Genomic DNA, 17734 nt, shown 5'->3' on the forward strand with positions numbered 1-17734 from the left:
AAAGAGTGTATTTGGGGGGAAAAGTAATGGTTTTGAGCATGTGGAATTATAGGTCTTGGTAGAAAATCCAGGTGGACATACACATAAGGGAGTTGAAAATATGGGTCTTAAACTTAAAAGTTACCACTGGGCTTATGGAAGAAATTAAAGATCATCAGCACATTGACAGCTCCTAAAACCACAGGAATACGTAAGAGAAGCTAGGAGAATGGATAGAGAGAAAATGGACTTTGGGTGAAGCCAGACTTCTGGGAAACAGATTAGAAATCTGCAGAGAGTAAGCCACCACTGCCAGAGCCGGAGAGCAGGGCTTGCGCCCGATCTGTCTTTGTGTCCTCTGTGCCTAACACAGTATCTGGCACATAACAGATGCTAATCAAAGTTGGCTGATTGGTTTGTTGATTAATTGATGGAAAGAGCAAAAAAAAAAAGAACCTACGAAAGGGACTAATACAATCATGAGGAAAGGAGGCAGAAAACCAGAAGCGTCTAACGAAGGAAAGCTTTAAAGCTGGAAACTGGAGAAAGACAAGTGCTAAGAAGCTGTTAGGTTTAAGTTCAGAGAGGGGCCCTGGTGTCCTCCGAGATGGCTGCCAAGTGAAGAAGCAGGAGGAAGAAGGTAGATCACCATCAACTGAAGCAAGAATAGGAGGCAAGCATAGATTTTTCTTTCAAGAAATGAAGCTGTCTTGGAAGGAATGTATTGTATGAGTGGCCTGGGAAGGATCCATGTTGCTCAGAACATCTGAGGAAGGGCTTATGAGAGCTCTATGTCATTGACTTGAATGGATGGGAGGCAGTCTGTCTTAGACACCAGGTGATGCTTGCAGGATCCAGGCAGCTCCTTGCTCTTTCTAGGACTATGTCCTCTGCTGCAGACATAGTCCCTGAACATCGGCTCTCTCCTCTCCACACCTCCATCACAAGTGTGTTGAACACTAGAGTGAGATAACATGGTATGGTATTTCTCACCTGACAGCTTCCCCTCATGGGTAAATCCCTGCCCTGGATTTAACAGTGTGCTTTAATGGTGCCCTTGGTCACCATAGCAGCACCAACCTTCTAGTCCAAGAGAGATGGATGGGATTTAAATCATTATTAGCCAAGGTACCAAGTCTGTTTTCCAGGCAGTAAGTAATAGTTCCTAATGCCAGTGTATGCTTGGCTGAGCACTGCATTGAATATTTATGTTGCTTGGGCTTCTTTGGAGATTTGTTTTCATTTTTGTGGTCTTTATAGTAGAGCTATGTAAAAATCCATAGCATTTACTCCTCAGCTAATCTTAATTCACCATGAAATAGGCTTAAACAGTAGACCCCCCAATCCAGTGATTTTTAGATATCCTTTGGTCAAGGATTTGAATTGGGCTCAACCATCTTAATGACCGTGGTTGCTATTTAAGTATTTTGTCACCTCGAATCCATCTTCTCTGCCACCATGAAGAGCTTGTTTCTTCTCCTGGAGGTGATGTTCCCAGGCTGAAGCACCCTATGTGCTCCATGTCCTCATCCTTCTTGCTCTTAGGAATTTATTCACAGAGTATATTCTAGATCAAGACTCTTTGGAGCAGTATGGACAGCCTGTTCCCCTTCAAAGCCTAGCTCCAGGAGGACCTCTGTAATCATACCTTCACATCCTACTGCCTCTGTCCACTGTGTGGTCCATCACTGTCTGTGTCTAGGGCCAGCATGTATGCCCCAGTAGGCAGGAGACTGGCTCAGTTGTCTATATGCTCTCCAAAACCAGTACAGGCTCTGGCCCACAGTGGGCTCAAAAAATGGCTGCTGAATTGGGTTAAACATAAAGTTCTTTACTCTTAGATGGAGAGACTCAAGTGAGAACAGGGGCAGTTTACACTGAAGGCCCATTGCAGACACATGGGATTATATCCTGTTTTGATCTATTTGTTCTCTCTGGGTTACTGAGGTCTGAATGTGCTTATTCGTCAACTACTTAAAGTCTATGTAGGCCTTTGTGAAAAGAATTCGGAGCCTGCAAAAATGAATAAGGCCCTTCCCCTTCATGAGATCCCAACCTGGAGGGGGAAGCAGGTATATGACAAGGTAGAATGAAATAAGGGCAAAGTAAAAGGAGGAATGGGAGCTGTTTACTAAGGGCCGATATATTAAGTCGCTGGGCCTGATGCTGTGTAGACATTTAACTCTCGCACTTACCATGAGGGGTGGGAACTGTTATCCATAGTCTATATATTTAAGAACCCAAGGCTTAAAGAAATGGACTTAATCTGTTATTATCACCACGGTACAGAAGAAAATATCAAGACCTAGAAAGACGATAACTTGCTAAAAGTCAGTCACATACATAGAAGGTGCCAAAGGCTGGATTTGAATTTGGTTTTCCTGAAGCCAAGGCCGATCTTTGTATCTGTATGCCATATTGTTCACTGGAATGTTTCATTCTGCCTGAATGGCTTAGTACTGAGTCCTGGAAGACATGGTAATTGAACTGGTCTTAAAGGTTGGCAAGATTCTGGTATTTAGAGAAGAGGGAAAAGAACTTCTAGGTGAAGGAAATGACAAAAGCAAAGGTTTTCATGCAGGAAAGTGCAGGGTTTGTTCAGGGAGTACAGGAAGATGTGGTATGAGATGAAACTGGTTGGATTATGGGGGCACTTGAATTCCCAGTGGGGCTATGTAGTGGTTGAGAGGCTTTGGAGTCAGATGGATCTAAGCTTGAACTCTGCCTTTCTTGAGCTGTGCGACCATGGGCCAAATACTGGACTTCTGGTTGCCTCAGTTTCCCCTTCCGAGAAATGGGAATGGTAGTAATTTTATCTTGTAGAACTGGATAATGTAAGAATAAAGCATGTAGACTGAACAATAAATGTTAGTCCCATTCTTATCAGATATCTTCTGATCTTCCAGTTCTTCTAAATGGAGCGCCTTTCCCTCTTTGTCCTCTGCTTCCAACCAGGATGTCCCTGATTATCAAAAACCAAAGTTATGGAATCTCAAGGTTGAAACAGGCTATGGGTGTAGATGAGCTTTATGGCCCAATCATCAACGAGAAGAGTAACACCATTCCCTGGGCTCTGAAGATGTTTGGTTTCTTGTCCACAGTGCTAGCTGCTGAAGATGCCTTGTTTATCTCATCCTTCCCTCATGACCTATCAGGGCTGAGAGTGGCATTCTAGGATCAGTATCTGAGAAATCTCAGCAAGTTTTCCTCCATAAGCTTTTCCTGAGCCCCCAGCAACTGCATACTCCTCAATGGGGAGCCCCCTAGAGCCTCATGAAGATTGGCAATGTTCACTATCCTTGGCTTCTCCCGAAAGTCTGGCCTCCCCACTTATAGAGTAAGCTTCATCCCTGTGATGACACAGCCAGGGCCCATCCTTTCCTCCAACTCAGCTTTTAAGTCCCTTCTATCTTTTTAAATTGGAATTTGTTCTTAACTGATTTTATTCTGGTGTAATTTCTTCCATTTCATCTAAGTATATTTGCACCTTGGCCCCTCGCTGCCACAGATGTTGGCTGGAGTTGGGACTCCAGAGGATTATCATCCACAGCAGCCACTTGGACTTACTCCTGTTCTCTAGCCTTCATTCCAGAGTCCAGCTGCTGCAGCTCCTCGGGATGACTGTGTACACTTCCCTCCTGCCCAGATGTTTTTCTTATCTCTAATTTTTCCAGCCAATGAATGACCACTTCTTTATACCACCCTTCCACTGCCACCATATTGCCAGTGACTCACATTGTCAGTGAGAGGATCCCTTCAGTAATTTTGGTAGCCACTCCCCTGCCTCCCACCTTACAGCCAAGACAGGGCTTACCCTAGCCTCTCTGCATTCTCGAACCCCTAGATAGATTGTTCTGTACCGACCGAAGCCACTTACTTGCTTACTGACCCAGTAATGGGCAACAAAGGCAATCACAATTCTTCCAATTATTGAGCAGTGGCCAGGTGTCAGGTGCTTTGCATGGTGATCTCTAATCCTCTATCAACCTTTGAAATAGGCATTATCCTCATTTCACGTGGGAGACAGATGGAGGCTCAGGGAGGCCACAGAGACCTTCTAACCCATGCATGTGCCCTTGTACTTGATGATGGGGTCCACACCAAATTTGGCTAGCCACCCTGTCAGGCAAATGTATTTGTAACTATTACGTGATCAATGCTTTGTGATATAAATGTACTTTTTCAATATATACTTTCACTTTTAAAATGCCTGTTTTGTGCTTTACAATAAATGATATGAAACCTCAAAAACTGACAGAGAACATTAACACTGTGGCTTACCAAGAAGTGGCGACCTCTTTGGCTGGTCTGTTCTAAATACTCCTTTAATTTTACTAACTAGAACTTTCTGGAGACTTCCTGAATATCTGTTGCCATTCCTGGTAAACTCCAGGTGTAGAAGGATGGCCGCTCTCAAGAGTCCATCTTCAGGATCCTCCGGTCGTCCTCAGAATCTTCTCTTTATGTCTGAGTACAAGGGATAGTGTGGATCTTCTGAGCTAGAGCCTTCATTTAATGAAAAATGCTACAGAGTTAGAGTGGGAACAGGACCTACCCAAGATCACAGAGGCAATTGGTAGTTAGATATTTAGGCTACATGTTTAATTCCTTAGAATGGAAACCTAAAAGAACAATACTGGAAACAAGATTGTTTATTTCTCTCTCTCATAACAGTTCATGCATAAGCTGCCTGCTTTTAGGGACTCAGACTCCTTATGTTCTATTGCTCTGCCTTCTTTTGGGTGCCACCTTTATTTCCATGGTATAAGATGGCTCGCTACTTGGTCTTTATTCCAGCCTGTGGGAAGGACAAGAAGGGAAGGATAGGATACAGCCCTTCTCTCTAAGGACATGACATCTTTGTTGTATATGGCATCTTTGTTTGTATCTGATTGGCCAGAACATTTTCACACCTATCTGCAAGGGAGGTTAGGAAATACTGTCTTTACTCTAGGTCATAGGTCCAGCTGAAGATTAGGGGTTTTGTCACTACAGAATGGGGGAGATCAGATCTGAGGGGAGGGCCCATGGTCTCTGTTGCTGTGACAGAATGAGGATTAGAAACTTGTCATCCCACATAGCTTGGTGCCTCTCAACTGTAATCCTGTCTCTCATCGCTTTCTCTCTCTTCCTTCTCAACCCATCTCAGGGACAATGCCATGAGACATGGAACCCAAGGTGGGCCAGTGTTTTGGTATATTCTTTTAGGCTCTACCTATAGGCTAACTTTCATAGCTAATGACAAACCACTTGTCATTGCACAAAAATTATAACTTTCACTCCCCATGGAAATGTTACCGCATTGCTAAAATACCATTATCTCTTTGAATAGTGAATAGCTTCACTATTTTCTTGTAAAAATATGACTCCTCTCATCTATTAGAATTTGGTTTCTTAAAACAGACACCTTTAAAGATGATAGAAATGATGAGGAAGACAGAAGTATTTATGGAGACCTTCCTTCTTCAGATTCACATTTCCATAACATCTTGTTCCCAGAGGTCAATAACATTTTAGTGGAGGATATACCAGACTGTTTGGTTCCTGTGTAGTGTTCTTACCAGGGAATTCAGGTAATTCTCTCTCAAAAACCAAAGCAAGAAAAGTCAAATGCTATTCAAAATAATGATTCTTTAAGGATTGGCTGATCAGTGCCATGCTTTCCAACCATATGGGGTGGGTAGGTATACTTCAGACACAGAGGCAAGCCTGGATAGAAGGGAAGTGGGGGATGGCTGTGCTAACAGTGTTTCCGAGGTTGGGGTTAGTGGGCAATGATGAGTTGCTGCCAAAAGTCAGGCAAGCTGAACCCTTGAGGTTAAGGACAGTCAGAGGGGAAAACAGGAGTTGAAAACAGGAAGGCAATGTCTGGCCAAGTCTGCAACAGAAAGCACAGCATGTGTGGTGGAGAAAGCAGACTTCCGATCACTTAGAGCTCTTTGACCTGGAGCAAGCCATTTCAATCCCTAATCCTCATTTTTTATTTCTTTGTCTGAAAATTGGGCTAGAACCTATTCAAATGGTATGAAGATCAGTTAGAGTTACTATATGACACATCTCTGGTACCCACTAGGTATTCAAGTAACAGCAGTGTCCTCCAAGACTCTGGATAGTTGACTCACAGAAGGCTCAGCCCAAATCAGTGTCAGGACCCTGGATAGTTCCAGGGAGTCCGGTCTTTTTTTAAACCAGATTTATCAAGGCGTAATTGATACACACAGACACACACAGACACACACAGACACACACAGACACAGACACACACACACATACACACACACACACCAAGAAGTTATGAAAAAGTCTGACACTCACATAATGAAGCTGAACATATGTTTATATGCAATTATATTGTATATAATTTGATGAATTTGAACACCCCTAAAACCATCACCACAATCAAAGTAAAAAACATCCATTACTTCCAAAAGTTCCCTTGTGTCTCCCCACTCAACTATTTTTTTATGGTAAGAACACTTAACATGTTATCTACCCTCTTAGCAAAGTTTTTTAAATTTATTTTTAAATTATAGTGAACACACAATATTAGTTTCAGATGTGCAATATAGCGATTAGACATTTATATACTTTACAAAATGATCAGCACTGTAAGTCTGGTAACCATCTGTCCCCATACATAGTTATTATGATATTATTGACTGTATTCCCAATGCTGTACATTATATTCCCATGACTTATTTTGTAACTGGAAGTTATATATGGAAGCAACCTGGGTATCTATTGATAAGTGAATGGATAAACAAGATGTGATGCACACACACAATGGAATATTACTCAGCCATGAAAAGAATGAAAATTTTCCATAACATGGACAGACCTACAGGATATTATGCTAAGTGAAATAAGTCAGATGACAAAGGGCAAGAACCATAAGATTTCACTCATATGTGGACTCTAAAACCAAACAAGCAAATAAAACAAAAACAAACTCATAGAAACAAGAACAAATTGAGAGTTTCCAGATGTGATGGGATAGGGGATGGGCAAAAAAAGTGAAAAGGATTAAGAAGTACTGATCTTTTGAAAAGGGTTGTGGGTGACAGTGGGCTATTCTAGAAAACACCATGGTTGTTGGGAAGGACCTCAAATATCCATCTAGTCTTGCCAACAAATATGGGGAATGTTCTTTCTAATGGAGGTCCACAGGATGATTTAGTGAACCTCCAATCACATAATGAAACAATATTCTCTTTTCATGTCTCTTAAGGTGAAAGATAGTATAAGGTACTGGCTTATCATTTAATGCTTCTCTGACACTTGCTACTTTTGCTGTTGAATAAAGAGAAAACAATATAGACTGAGCACCTTTGGCTAGAATTTAATCGCATTTTCTTTTTGTTGCATTTATTTTTGCATTTACCTTCTATTTATGGTTTAAAAATAATGATTTTCTCTTCATTGTGTTAATTAACATTTTTCTTATTACATATATTTATTTAATGTAAGAGAGCATATCGATTTATAGAAAATATGAAATAAATAATACAAATGTAAATTAATGTATATCCCACCGCCCCCCCCCCAAATAAAAGAGTTGGGAAAATGGTACAAGAGGGATTAAAGTTTGGATTAATTTTCTCCCGCCTCTTTGTAAATGGCAAAATACCCACCCAGAGAGGGTATGTAACTTGCCCAAGCTGTCTAGCACATTGGATCTCCTGACCCTGTTGTCCTGAGTCCTTGCCCCCATACCACCCTGCTTTCTTGATGCCTTTTGAATAACACTCAGCTTTCTAGTTGACCCCATTATCATGGAAAACCCAGGGAGGGGCAGACCTTCTGCAATTTTTGTGATATTCCCAAGGAACAGACAATCTCCTGCTATGAAATAAATAGCTGTCTCTTGGAAGTAGGGGGAAAACACCCTACAATTCCAGTATTGGAATGCAAATGAGCAATTAGAGTCAATTAAAACAGGATACAGTATAATTACCACCAATTGTGCTAACCTTTATATTTAGAAGGTCTTGACCCACTAAAAGGAAATTTAACAATAGTAAAAAACTCTTTCCTAACAAAGGGGTGTACTTTGGGCAGGAGCCTCATTTTAGGAGCCTGAGAAGTCTGACAGATTAGACCCTCCCTCCCCCACGCCCACCTGGGTCTGAGCCACCACTGGCAATGACCAGGAACAGCCAGGCTTGATAGTACCTTGTCATTGACCTTATTGTGCCCATCACCAAACATTGTAATTTAGCATAATGCCTGAGCCCTGCTTGGCTCTTCCAGACAAATCCTGGGATAGGACCGCAGATGTTTTGAAAGGGACACTGAACTTTGCTGGGAAACACCTTGCAGCTGAAGTTTCTTGCCTTCAGTATCTGAACTGCTCTTTCATTTAAAACCATATCTCTTCTGATTTCCTTATAAACACTCCTCTTAAAATCTGATTCAATTTTCTAAATCCTGTTTTATGTGGATCCAGCATTTCTTATGGACAAAGCACAAAGCGGTGTTCTGAAGACCTGCATTCTAACCTCAGAGTTCCAGGTCTCAGCTTGTCTACTTGTTTATCCTTCCAACAAATACTTACTGAGCACATTTTATGTGCCACTTACTGTCCCAGATGCAGCAGACAAAGTGAAAGACAAAACGCTCTTTCCTTGTCGAACTTACAAGTTAGAAATCTTGAACTTACAAGGCAATAAAACAGCTAGTGGAAAATAGCTATAGTGCTGTGAGGATGCTGAAATGACTCGGGGATGAATGTGCGATAAGGGTCAAAGAGAATGCGACGCTTCAGTCTCTTAACAACATTTGGGCAGATGGCATGGGTTATAGGTAAAAAGGGTGAGACTGAGATACTGCTAATTGACTACTCTGGGCCTCTGCTGCCTGCTGTGTAAAGTAGATAGGACACTGATGTGACAACTGGAAGGCAGAGTCCCTGACTTTGAGAAGTCCTCAGCTTTGTGAGGATTCAGATGCACCCAGGGCTAACATTGTGTGTGGCCCAAGATCTGGGGGTGGACAATATGGACAAAGGGAGGCCTGAAGGAGCCTGGCATGCTCCCCAACTCAAGGAACCTGGCACAGTGGAGAGCAGAGTGGGTGGGAAAGGGTGAAGACTGGTCAAGCCACACAGCAAGTCTGGGCAGAGCCAGGATTAGAACCCAGGGGTCATCTGATGCAGAGTCCAACCCTTTGCACTATCCCACAACCTTGGATGTGGGGCTGGTGGGGAAAGACGCAGAGGAGCAGGAAGACACATCCTAGATACATGTATTTGAAACCTGGACCACAATGTACACAGCATTGGGCTGTCACATGATAGAGAATAAAGGTGGTGAAGGGCTCCGATTATGGGGATGAAGAATGAGTATAACTTCAGAATATAGTCAGAGATCAAGTAGATAGGACTTGACACATTGATTGAATATGGAAGAAGCTGAGGAAAGAGATGAGACTGACTCCAGCTTGAGCACCTGGAGGACAACATGGAGATTCCCAAACATCTCAAGGGACAGTGCCCTTCTATGCCCTTCTCCACATCTCTGGCTAATTCCACATCTTCCCTGCCTGGCTCAGCCTCTCCTATTCCTACTTATTCTTGGGACCCAGCTCCAACCCTGCTGTCAGCCAGAATGCTGAATCCCTTCACAGGGACCCTTCAGCCTGTCTCTCCAGCATCCCTTTTGGTTTCATGCGAGTATCTTGCATCACACATTCAACAGTTTTTTCCTTGAGTACAACACCTGTGTCTTACAATTCTGAAGACAAGGACAAAGGACTGTGAATGCATAAATGAAAAATGGATGAGATCAAGGGTAGCCAAGAGTGGGTTTCTTTCCAGCTGATTATGGGGGCTGCCTGAGTCCTGTGTAGAGGGTTCTGAGGCTGCATCCAGGCTTAGCTGCAAAGAGTGTTGTGATCAGTTAGTGATGTCTGCAATGAACACAGGAAGGATGTGGCAGCATGCATGCGATTTATGTGCAATCTCTTAATGACAAGATTTGTATTGTTTGGACAGTCTACAGCTGTTCTCAGGAAAAATCAAAGATGATGTCCAAGTGTCTGGTATGGCTGAGGGTAGAAACAAGTTAGAAAGGGCTTTTAGTTTAGGAAAGCTTAAACCAGTGACAGATATAGGCTGTCTTCATCGTTGTGTTTTCAACTTTTATACCCCTTTCCATTTGTGTGTATTATATCATGATGTCCCTAAACCCCTTTTGTTTCTTGACTCAAGGCTCTCATACCCCAACTTAGAAAACAATTTTTCTAGCTAATGCATGCCAGCCGGTGGTTCCATTTTAGCAGCCTAACTTGTCTGCACTGTGGTCTTTGGGCAATTCATCTGCATATTTTATTTCCCTTATGGTTTTATAAATGTAGTATACAGATGAAAGTGTGGCTGTCTGGAGGGAGTGTAGTCCTAAATATAATGTAGAAGCAGAGCATCCATTTAGAACTCTAAATAATGGAACTGCTTCAAAATAATCAGTAGTCATTTAATAAATTATGCCACTGTGGTCACTGAGGAACAGTCTGCTCTATATACTGCCAAGGGGCATGGTGAGGATGTATTTTGCTAGGGTATCAGTGACCTCTTAATGACACACCCTAATGGTCTGGTCTCCTCAAAACAGACTGAGTGGAGCATGACCAAAAAGTTTAGTCACATCAAAGTGGTTCCACAGATGACAGACAAATTTCTACGATTTTCAGTTGTCTTTATGTTGTACATGGTATAGTTCTTTTCCATAAGTTTTGTCAGCATTAGGGGTTAAGATAGTTAAACTCCAGAGATATCATTAATCAGGTTCGGGGCATTCTGGATCATTATTTTTCTGCCATAGAAGAGACCTAAGTAGAAATTATTCAATAAAAGCTATAAATTTTATCACCACATATTTGACCCCTTTTACCTGTTTACCTCATCTACCCTCTCCTCTGGTAACCACTAGTCTTTTGTCCATGTCCATGAGTCAATTTGTCTGTCCTATTTGTTTGTTGCTTTTAGGTTTATATCCCACATATAAGTGATATCATGTGGTTTTCAACTTTTTCTGTCTGGCTTATTTCGCTTAGCATGATTATCTCAAGATCCATGCTGTCGCAAATGGCAATATTTCATCTCTTAAAGAAATTTCACTATGCACGGTGAACACACAATGCAATGTATATATGCCTTACTGTTGAATTGTACACCTGAAACTTACTGGATTTCAATAACCAATGTCACCTCCCCCAAAAAAGCAATAGATTTTAAGCCTGACTTTTCATAGACTTAAGCTGATTGACTGGTAGGATTCATTATGAAGAAAGACAATTAAGCATTTACATGAAATGCTGAAGATCTATGATAGACTGTGTCTACAAAGCTAAGGGAAACAGATTTTATAGCACTATTAGCTCTCTGGTCAGGAACCATCAACCCTATTGACTGCTGGCTTCTAATTTATTATTCTTGATATCAACTGTTGGTCTCTTATTAGTATATATTTGACTTGCATTCGTCTTTTCTAGATTATATATGACAGTGAGAGATTGTTTTACTGATTATATGACATGTAAATTGAGCAGATGGTTGATTTGGAAACAAGACTGCTGAATTGGCTGTGAATGGGCTGAGGATGATGCCATTGTTGTAGGTTAGGGATAGTGGATGAAATAATCCAGACTTCTAGCCTGTATTGGCAGCACCCGTCAACACCACCCCATGTGGGTTCTTATTTCCTATTTTTGAGGACTGTGTTTAAATCGCCATCTTGTCACTTAGCAACCAAATGATTAGTGTTTCTATTTGTATAGTCTCTTACTTTTTAGTTTGTAGTTTAAGTGCAAAGAAGTAGTAGTGGATTGTTTTGTAGTCTTTCTGTCTCTTTTGATATCTCTGATGTGTATTTTACTATTCTTAAATAATAGGGCATTTAAGACAAAGAATGTTATATACAATACTGTATTTAGCGTTGCTATTTAAGTTTTCCTACGGTGTTAATTTATATGAAAATAAAGTGAATAATAATAGAAAAAATTCTAGGGAAATGCTGTATAAGTGTAGCCATTTCTTTTGTTATATGTAAAGTGCCTAGCATGTAATAGGAATTTTATTTGTTCTCTTCTTCCTTCTATTCCCATTTCCCATATTCTGAACTGATTCTTATCCTATACAGGCCAACACCTGGGTCACCTCCTTGGAGAAGCCCTCCTTGACCACCCTCTCTAGTTAGCTACTCTCTTCTCTGTGCTCCAACATCCTTTGCACTCCCCTGATTACATAATGCATTATCTGCCTACCTGCATGTTCATCTTTCTACCAGTGAGAAGCCTCTTGAAAAAGAAAATTCCATCCTGTGACTTATTCTTATTTGTACATTCCAGAGTCTAGCTCAGTGCTTGGTACATAGGACTGTTTTTGGTATGTGAGTAGGTAGGCAGGTGAGTGAGTAAATGAATAGATGAATGAATGGAGTGAAGGGCTGTACCACTGGTAAAAGAAAGCCTAGGTTGGAAAGGAGTGAGAGACTACACTAGCATTGGAGGAATTAGGATAGTAAGTCTTAGAGCACAGGTTCTTTATCTGGGGAATCAGAGTCTCTGAACAATCCAAAAGCTTGCACACATATCTGTGTCTGTGCACTCTTGGGGGAAGGAGGAAAGGGTCCATAGCTGTCATCAGAGTCTCAGATGTGTCTGTGGCCCCCAGATGTTGACAAGTTGCTGATCTAAACAGATACAACAGGCAGGCCCCACTGAGAAGAGTTCACGACAAAGGAGAAAAAAATTAGAATTAGAGGGGACACTGTGTCCTACAAGGACCTCAGATAGGGGGCACGGCCTCTAGGACAGGAACTCCTAATAGTCTGTGAAGGTATTGCCCTACCCTTCTAACCACCTCTTTGTGAGGAAGCTCAGAGAAGATTTTTTTCCTTTCATTGTCTTAATTCTTACGCTGAATCCATAGGCTGAAGGGGCCTCTCAGGTTCACTGGTTCTAGTTGCATGCCTCCAAGCAGACGACACTGAAATGATTCCAGGCAAACACTGGGTCTTTCCTGCCCCACACAGCTCACCCTTCCCTTTTCTATCTTTTCCTGTCCCGTCTTTTCCTTGGCTATGAAAACTTGATTTTCATTAAGAGCAGTGTTTTTCAAAAATGTGGATCCGGGCCCATTGGTGAATTATGCTGTGAACTTAGAGAGTCACGATCAGCTTTAAAAAAAAAAAAATGAAATAAAGCATGACATATAAATGGAATAGAGTATGATAGGAAATATTGAGTGTGTCACAAATGTAAAAGCGACTATGAATTTGTGAAACTTCCTATTTCAGCTCAATGTTTACAGGGTTGTGATATGTATATTTCTTTATGTAGGTTGTGGTCAAAAATGGTTGAAAATCAGTGATATCAAACATCATTGTAGGCACTCAATAGAGACTTATTGAAAGACCCAGCCCTTAAGGAGATGGTGGCAAGAGAGGAGGCGGGAGCTAGTCTGTTAAGGATTCACTTTACGGCTGCACTGGGAAGCCCTTTGCTCACAGCTAGACAATAGGGGCCTGCCACATTACCCACCACTGTCACCCCTTCTTGATTCTTGTCTCTCCTCTCCTGGGCAGGTTGTATACGTCACTGCAACATTCCCCTATGTCATGCTTCTGATCCTCCTGATCCGAGGGGTCACGTTGCCTGGGGCCTCTGAAGGCATCAAGTTCTACCTGTACCCCGACCTCTCCCGGCTCTCTGACCCACAGGTAAGAGTCATTTGTTCAGTGCACAGTTGCCTGCCACTATTGAGAAGCCTTCTGCAGGTCTCTAATGCCAGCCACAGAGGCTCAATGGCCAACTGAACGATTGGAAGCTTACAGCACCCTTCTCAGAAGTATAATTTTTAATGCACAAATTAAATACATAGTAAATAAAATATATTGAGCTACAGCCACCAAAACATTAAAAAAGACAAATATGTGATGTAATATAAATGTGCTACTTTACCAGTACATTAAATAGCAAGATCCAGCAATGGGTCCAATAATTATCACGATTTCAAAGCAGCAATGACAGTGAATGATATTAAGAGGTATCTCTACTGTGAAAAGAAAATATCTGGCATTTCTACTGCTGACATTACTGTGATTTGTTGCCTGCAGTCATAATTGAAGGAAATGCTAAATTTCAATTAGAGGTTACTGAAAATAAAATCATACCTTTTCCCCCACCCAAGATCACAGATCTCAACAGCTGTGCATCTCAGTGAGAGAAACTGGATCTTTGCTTTTCTTTGTGGTGGCAACTCATAGAAAGAAATAATTGGTGATAACTGTGGCCTGTTAGTTCTCTTTGGTAAGGCATTGGCTGTTCTGAATAGTGGGTAGTAAATGTTTATGCCTGAGTTTCTCTAAGTGGGTATGTGGTGTTATGCCTGGTGTATTTAGATGAGAGATGAAAATAGAACATCTTATGGCCCAGGGGTGCTAACCTCTACTACTTGTTAGTAGCTTTTGTGAAGCTTTTGAAAATACCAATTTTCAAAGCACAACCCAGACCAATTAAATTAAACTCTCTGGGGCTGGGTCTTAGGTAACAGTACCTTTTAGAGGTCCCCAGATAATTTCAATGTGTGAAATAATGTGCTCAAAGATATTTGGATGAAGAGGCACCTATTTTTCTATTAAAACAAACATAGATAGATCATGCAGTGGAATTTGCAATCTGCATTCAGTAGAACATGAGACTTGCAAGAAATTTCAGGTTTGTAGTCTGTGCCTTCAAGCCTGCTGTGAGGAGAACTTGGATGGAAATGTTTATGGAGTACTGGTTAGTGCAACTCAGATATACCTCATTATGGTGCATTAAGGTACAGGTAGAGTGGTGATGTGCACTCATTTCTGTCTCAGTCTGCTGTGCCAGGCTCAGGGTACCACCAGGAATCTGACAGCAGCATCCTGAAGTACAGGCAGAATCCCTACAAAGAAGAAAATTAGTTCCTGACTGTCAGTCTTACCCACTCCAACCTCTGATGGCACAGGCTCAGTTGGAGAAGCGCTTTTGGAAATGTATTTCCAAATTCACCGGTCTGTATATTTTTGTTAGATCCACAAATTCTGCCTTAATCCAGGACAGATTCCCTGTTTTCCTTTGCTCACAGGCTTCCTTATCCTAGTCCTCGAGTTCAGTCAAGGTCTCGAGTATCACCCAGTTTCCACACCTGGCTGATCATCAGAACGCTGGGAACATGTTAAACTGCAGATTCCAGGCCCCACCCTTGGAGATTCAGTTTTGGGGATCTGAGATGGCACCTGGGTATCATTATTATTAAGAAACTTCAAAGGGGATTCTAATGATCAGAAAAGTTTAGTAAACCCAGTCGATACCTTTGACCTTGAAGCCCTACACATATACCATGTGCACATACAAACACATACCGCCCACACCCAGAACAAAGGTGAGGCCAGGAGTTCATCAGATTGTCTGCCGTAAGTATCCTACCGTATCTTTCCTTTTGGGGCCTCAGTTCCCAAGCCAGTTCTTATCTGCCAAGGCTGTTCTAGGAAAAGTGCCCCTCCACACACACACATATTCAGTGATGCATAAGAAGGGCTCACAGGACTTAGAAGCAGTTACACTCTTGGATGTGGTTTATTTCTATCATCAGAGAGAAAGACACACATCAGGTGGAGCGTGGAAGGATTCACATGCAGGCTTCCTGTGTTCTTCTGCTAGGAGGGGCTGCACAGAACTTTTTCCAGCATCAAAATGCAGCAGCATGTGGGCAGTATTTCTGCCCACAGAAGCCTGCTTAAGACTCAGAGTCCAGGTTTTTAATGGCGATGTTTTACTAAGTACACAGGTACTTTCTGCCTGCATGATCAATCAGAATTCTAGACTCTCAGAAGAAAAGCAGGTATTCACCATAAATCACATTGCTATACAAACAGTCCAGGCAAGCTGCTACAGCAGAATTCAGTGTCCCAGGCAGACAATACAACCAAATTACTTAGTACCATAGGGAACATCTTAGCCAAGTTCTCAGACACCAGTCAAGAGAAAGTCCTGCAAACAGGCTCTACTGGAGGGCAACATCATGCCTGCTATAGTGACTATTTCCTGTATACCTGCAAAACACAAAAGGTTTATTATTTGGCCTTTTCTGGAAAGAGGTGGAGAACCCTCAGATGCCTGTGAGGGGACAGTTATGGGCTCTGACCCCTACCTGACCTCCCCGCCTCCATCTGTATTACTCTCTGCCTCTGCTGCCACCAGCCTGGTCCAGGTCACCACCATCCCCTATTTGACAAACTATAATGGTCTCCTTATTGGTCTTCCAGAAATGGCTCTTGACCCCTCTAGGCCACTCTCCACCAAGCAGCAAAGTGATTTTTTCGAGATATAAATCTGATGAGCACCTCTTTGCTTAAATCCCTTCTGTGGTTTCCTGTGGTCTTTGGAATAAGATTCAAATGGTGGGGCCTCCAAGGTCCCTCAGAAGCTGCCTTCTTGCTGCATCACTTGTCACTGTCTGTCTATTTCAGTTCATTATGGATATTGGCCTCCTTTCTTCCTCAGGGCCTTTGTGCATGCTGTTTCTCTGCTGGGAACACTCCTTTCTTCCTCAGACTTTCTCTCCCTACCTTTTCTAACTAACATCCACTTATCCTTTAGGATTCAGTTTAAACATCACTTTGCCAGACAAATGTTTCCCGATTGCCAACCACGCACCCTCCAGTATTCTGTACTTATTTTCCAAAGCACTTGCCATGTTTGCAGTGAAATATTCATATAATTATTGTATGTAGGCGTTACATAAATGACTTGTTTGTTTAATGTCCATTCATTCATTATACAGATATTTCCTGAGTACCTACTAAAGATTAGTATAGGTGCTGAGCATATAGTAGTAGACAGTGACAAAACAGTAATACCTGTCTCGGGGTTTATATTTAGTTGGAGAGGAAGGCAGTAAACAAAGTTAAACAGTAAAGCACACAATCCATTACATGGTGACTGGGACCATGTAGACAAATTATGGTAGTAGAGAAAGAGTGCTGGAGGAGAGATCTGCAATTTCCAACAGGATGGCTAGGGAGGCCTCACTGAGAAGGCAGCTTAGAAGCAGGGTCTATATCTGCTTGGCCCATCACTGTGTCCCCAGTCCCTGGCTAACTTAGAGCCTGGTACGTAGTACATACTCAAAAAAATGTTTGATGAATGAATATAAGAACCAGAGCTATTTTGATTTTTGGAGAAAGGTTATGTTGCTTTAGAAAAATGTCTAAAAACCTTCGACTCACCAGATCTGTGAGCTGTACTAATTTTTGATCCTTTTTCAGTGGTGGCAAGGAAATGTGTGTGTACATATGTTTGTGTGTGTGTGTCTACAAAAGCAACAGTGATATCTGATTTTCTGGGGCAGAGATAAGGATAGTAACCCCAAAGGGAGAGGAAAACAAGACTCTATGTAGCTGATGTTTTTTTGTAAGCTGTAGTGTGTTGCAAGAAGAGCCCAGCATGGCTGGAAAAGGAAGTGTGAGCAGTCTTAAGCCTGCTCTCAATCTGTTCTGGGGCCTGAAAGGCTGGTGGCAGGGTGGATAGTCATGCTGAATCTGAGGATAGGTCTTGACAGCTCCTCAAACTTTGGAGGCAGGCGCATCACACAAAGTTTGTCTCAGTGTACTAAGGGAAGGCCGCCTGTGAACTGGTCAGTAGAATCGCAGTACCCCAGCTAGAATGTCCACTTGACAGAGAGATCCAGGTCAGAGGTCAGAGAGTCTGACCTTCTTACCTGAGGCCACAC

General features: G+C 42.1%; 1 protein-coding gene across 1 annotated transcript in view; it reads left to right on the top strand.

Moving 5' to 3' along the window:
• The window catches only part of SLC6A11 (solute carrier family 6 member 11), a 121810-nt gene that overhangs the window by 40587 nt on the left and 63489 nt on the right, over window positions 1-17734 (top strand). Inside the window, exon 6 of the mRNA XM_006917622.1 lies at window positions 13560-13694. Coding sequence (XP_006917684.1) covers window positions 13560-13694 — 135 coding nt within the window. The remainder of the gene's footprint in view (window positions 1-13559; window positions 13695-17734) is intronic.

The sequence above is a fragment of the Pteropus alecto genome, unplaced genomic scaffold, assembly GCF_000325575.1.
Source record: "Pteropus alecto unplaced genomic scaffold, ASM32557v1 scaffold75, whole genome shotgun sequence".
Taxonomy (NCBI): Eukaryota; Metazoa; Chordata; class Mammalia; order Chiroptera; family Pteropodidae; genus Pteropus; species Pteropus alecto.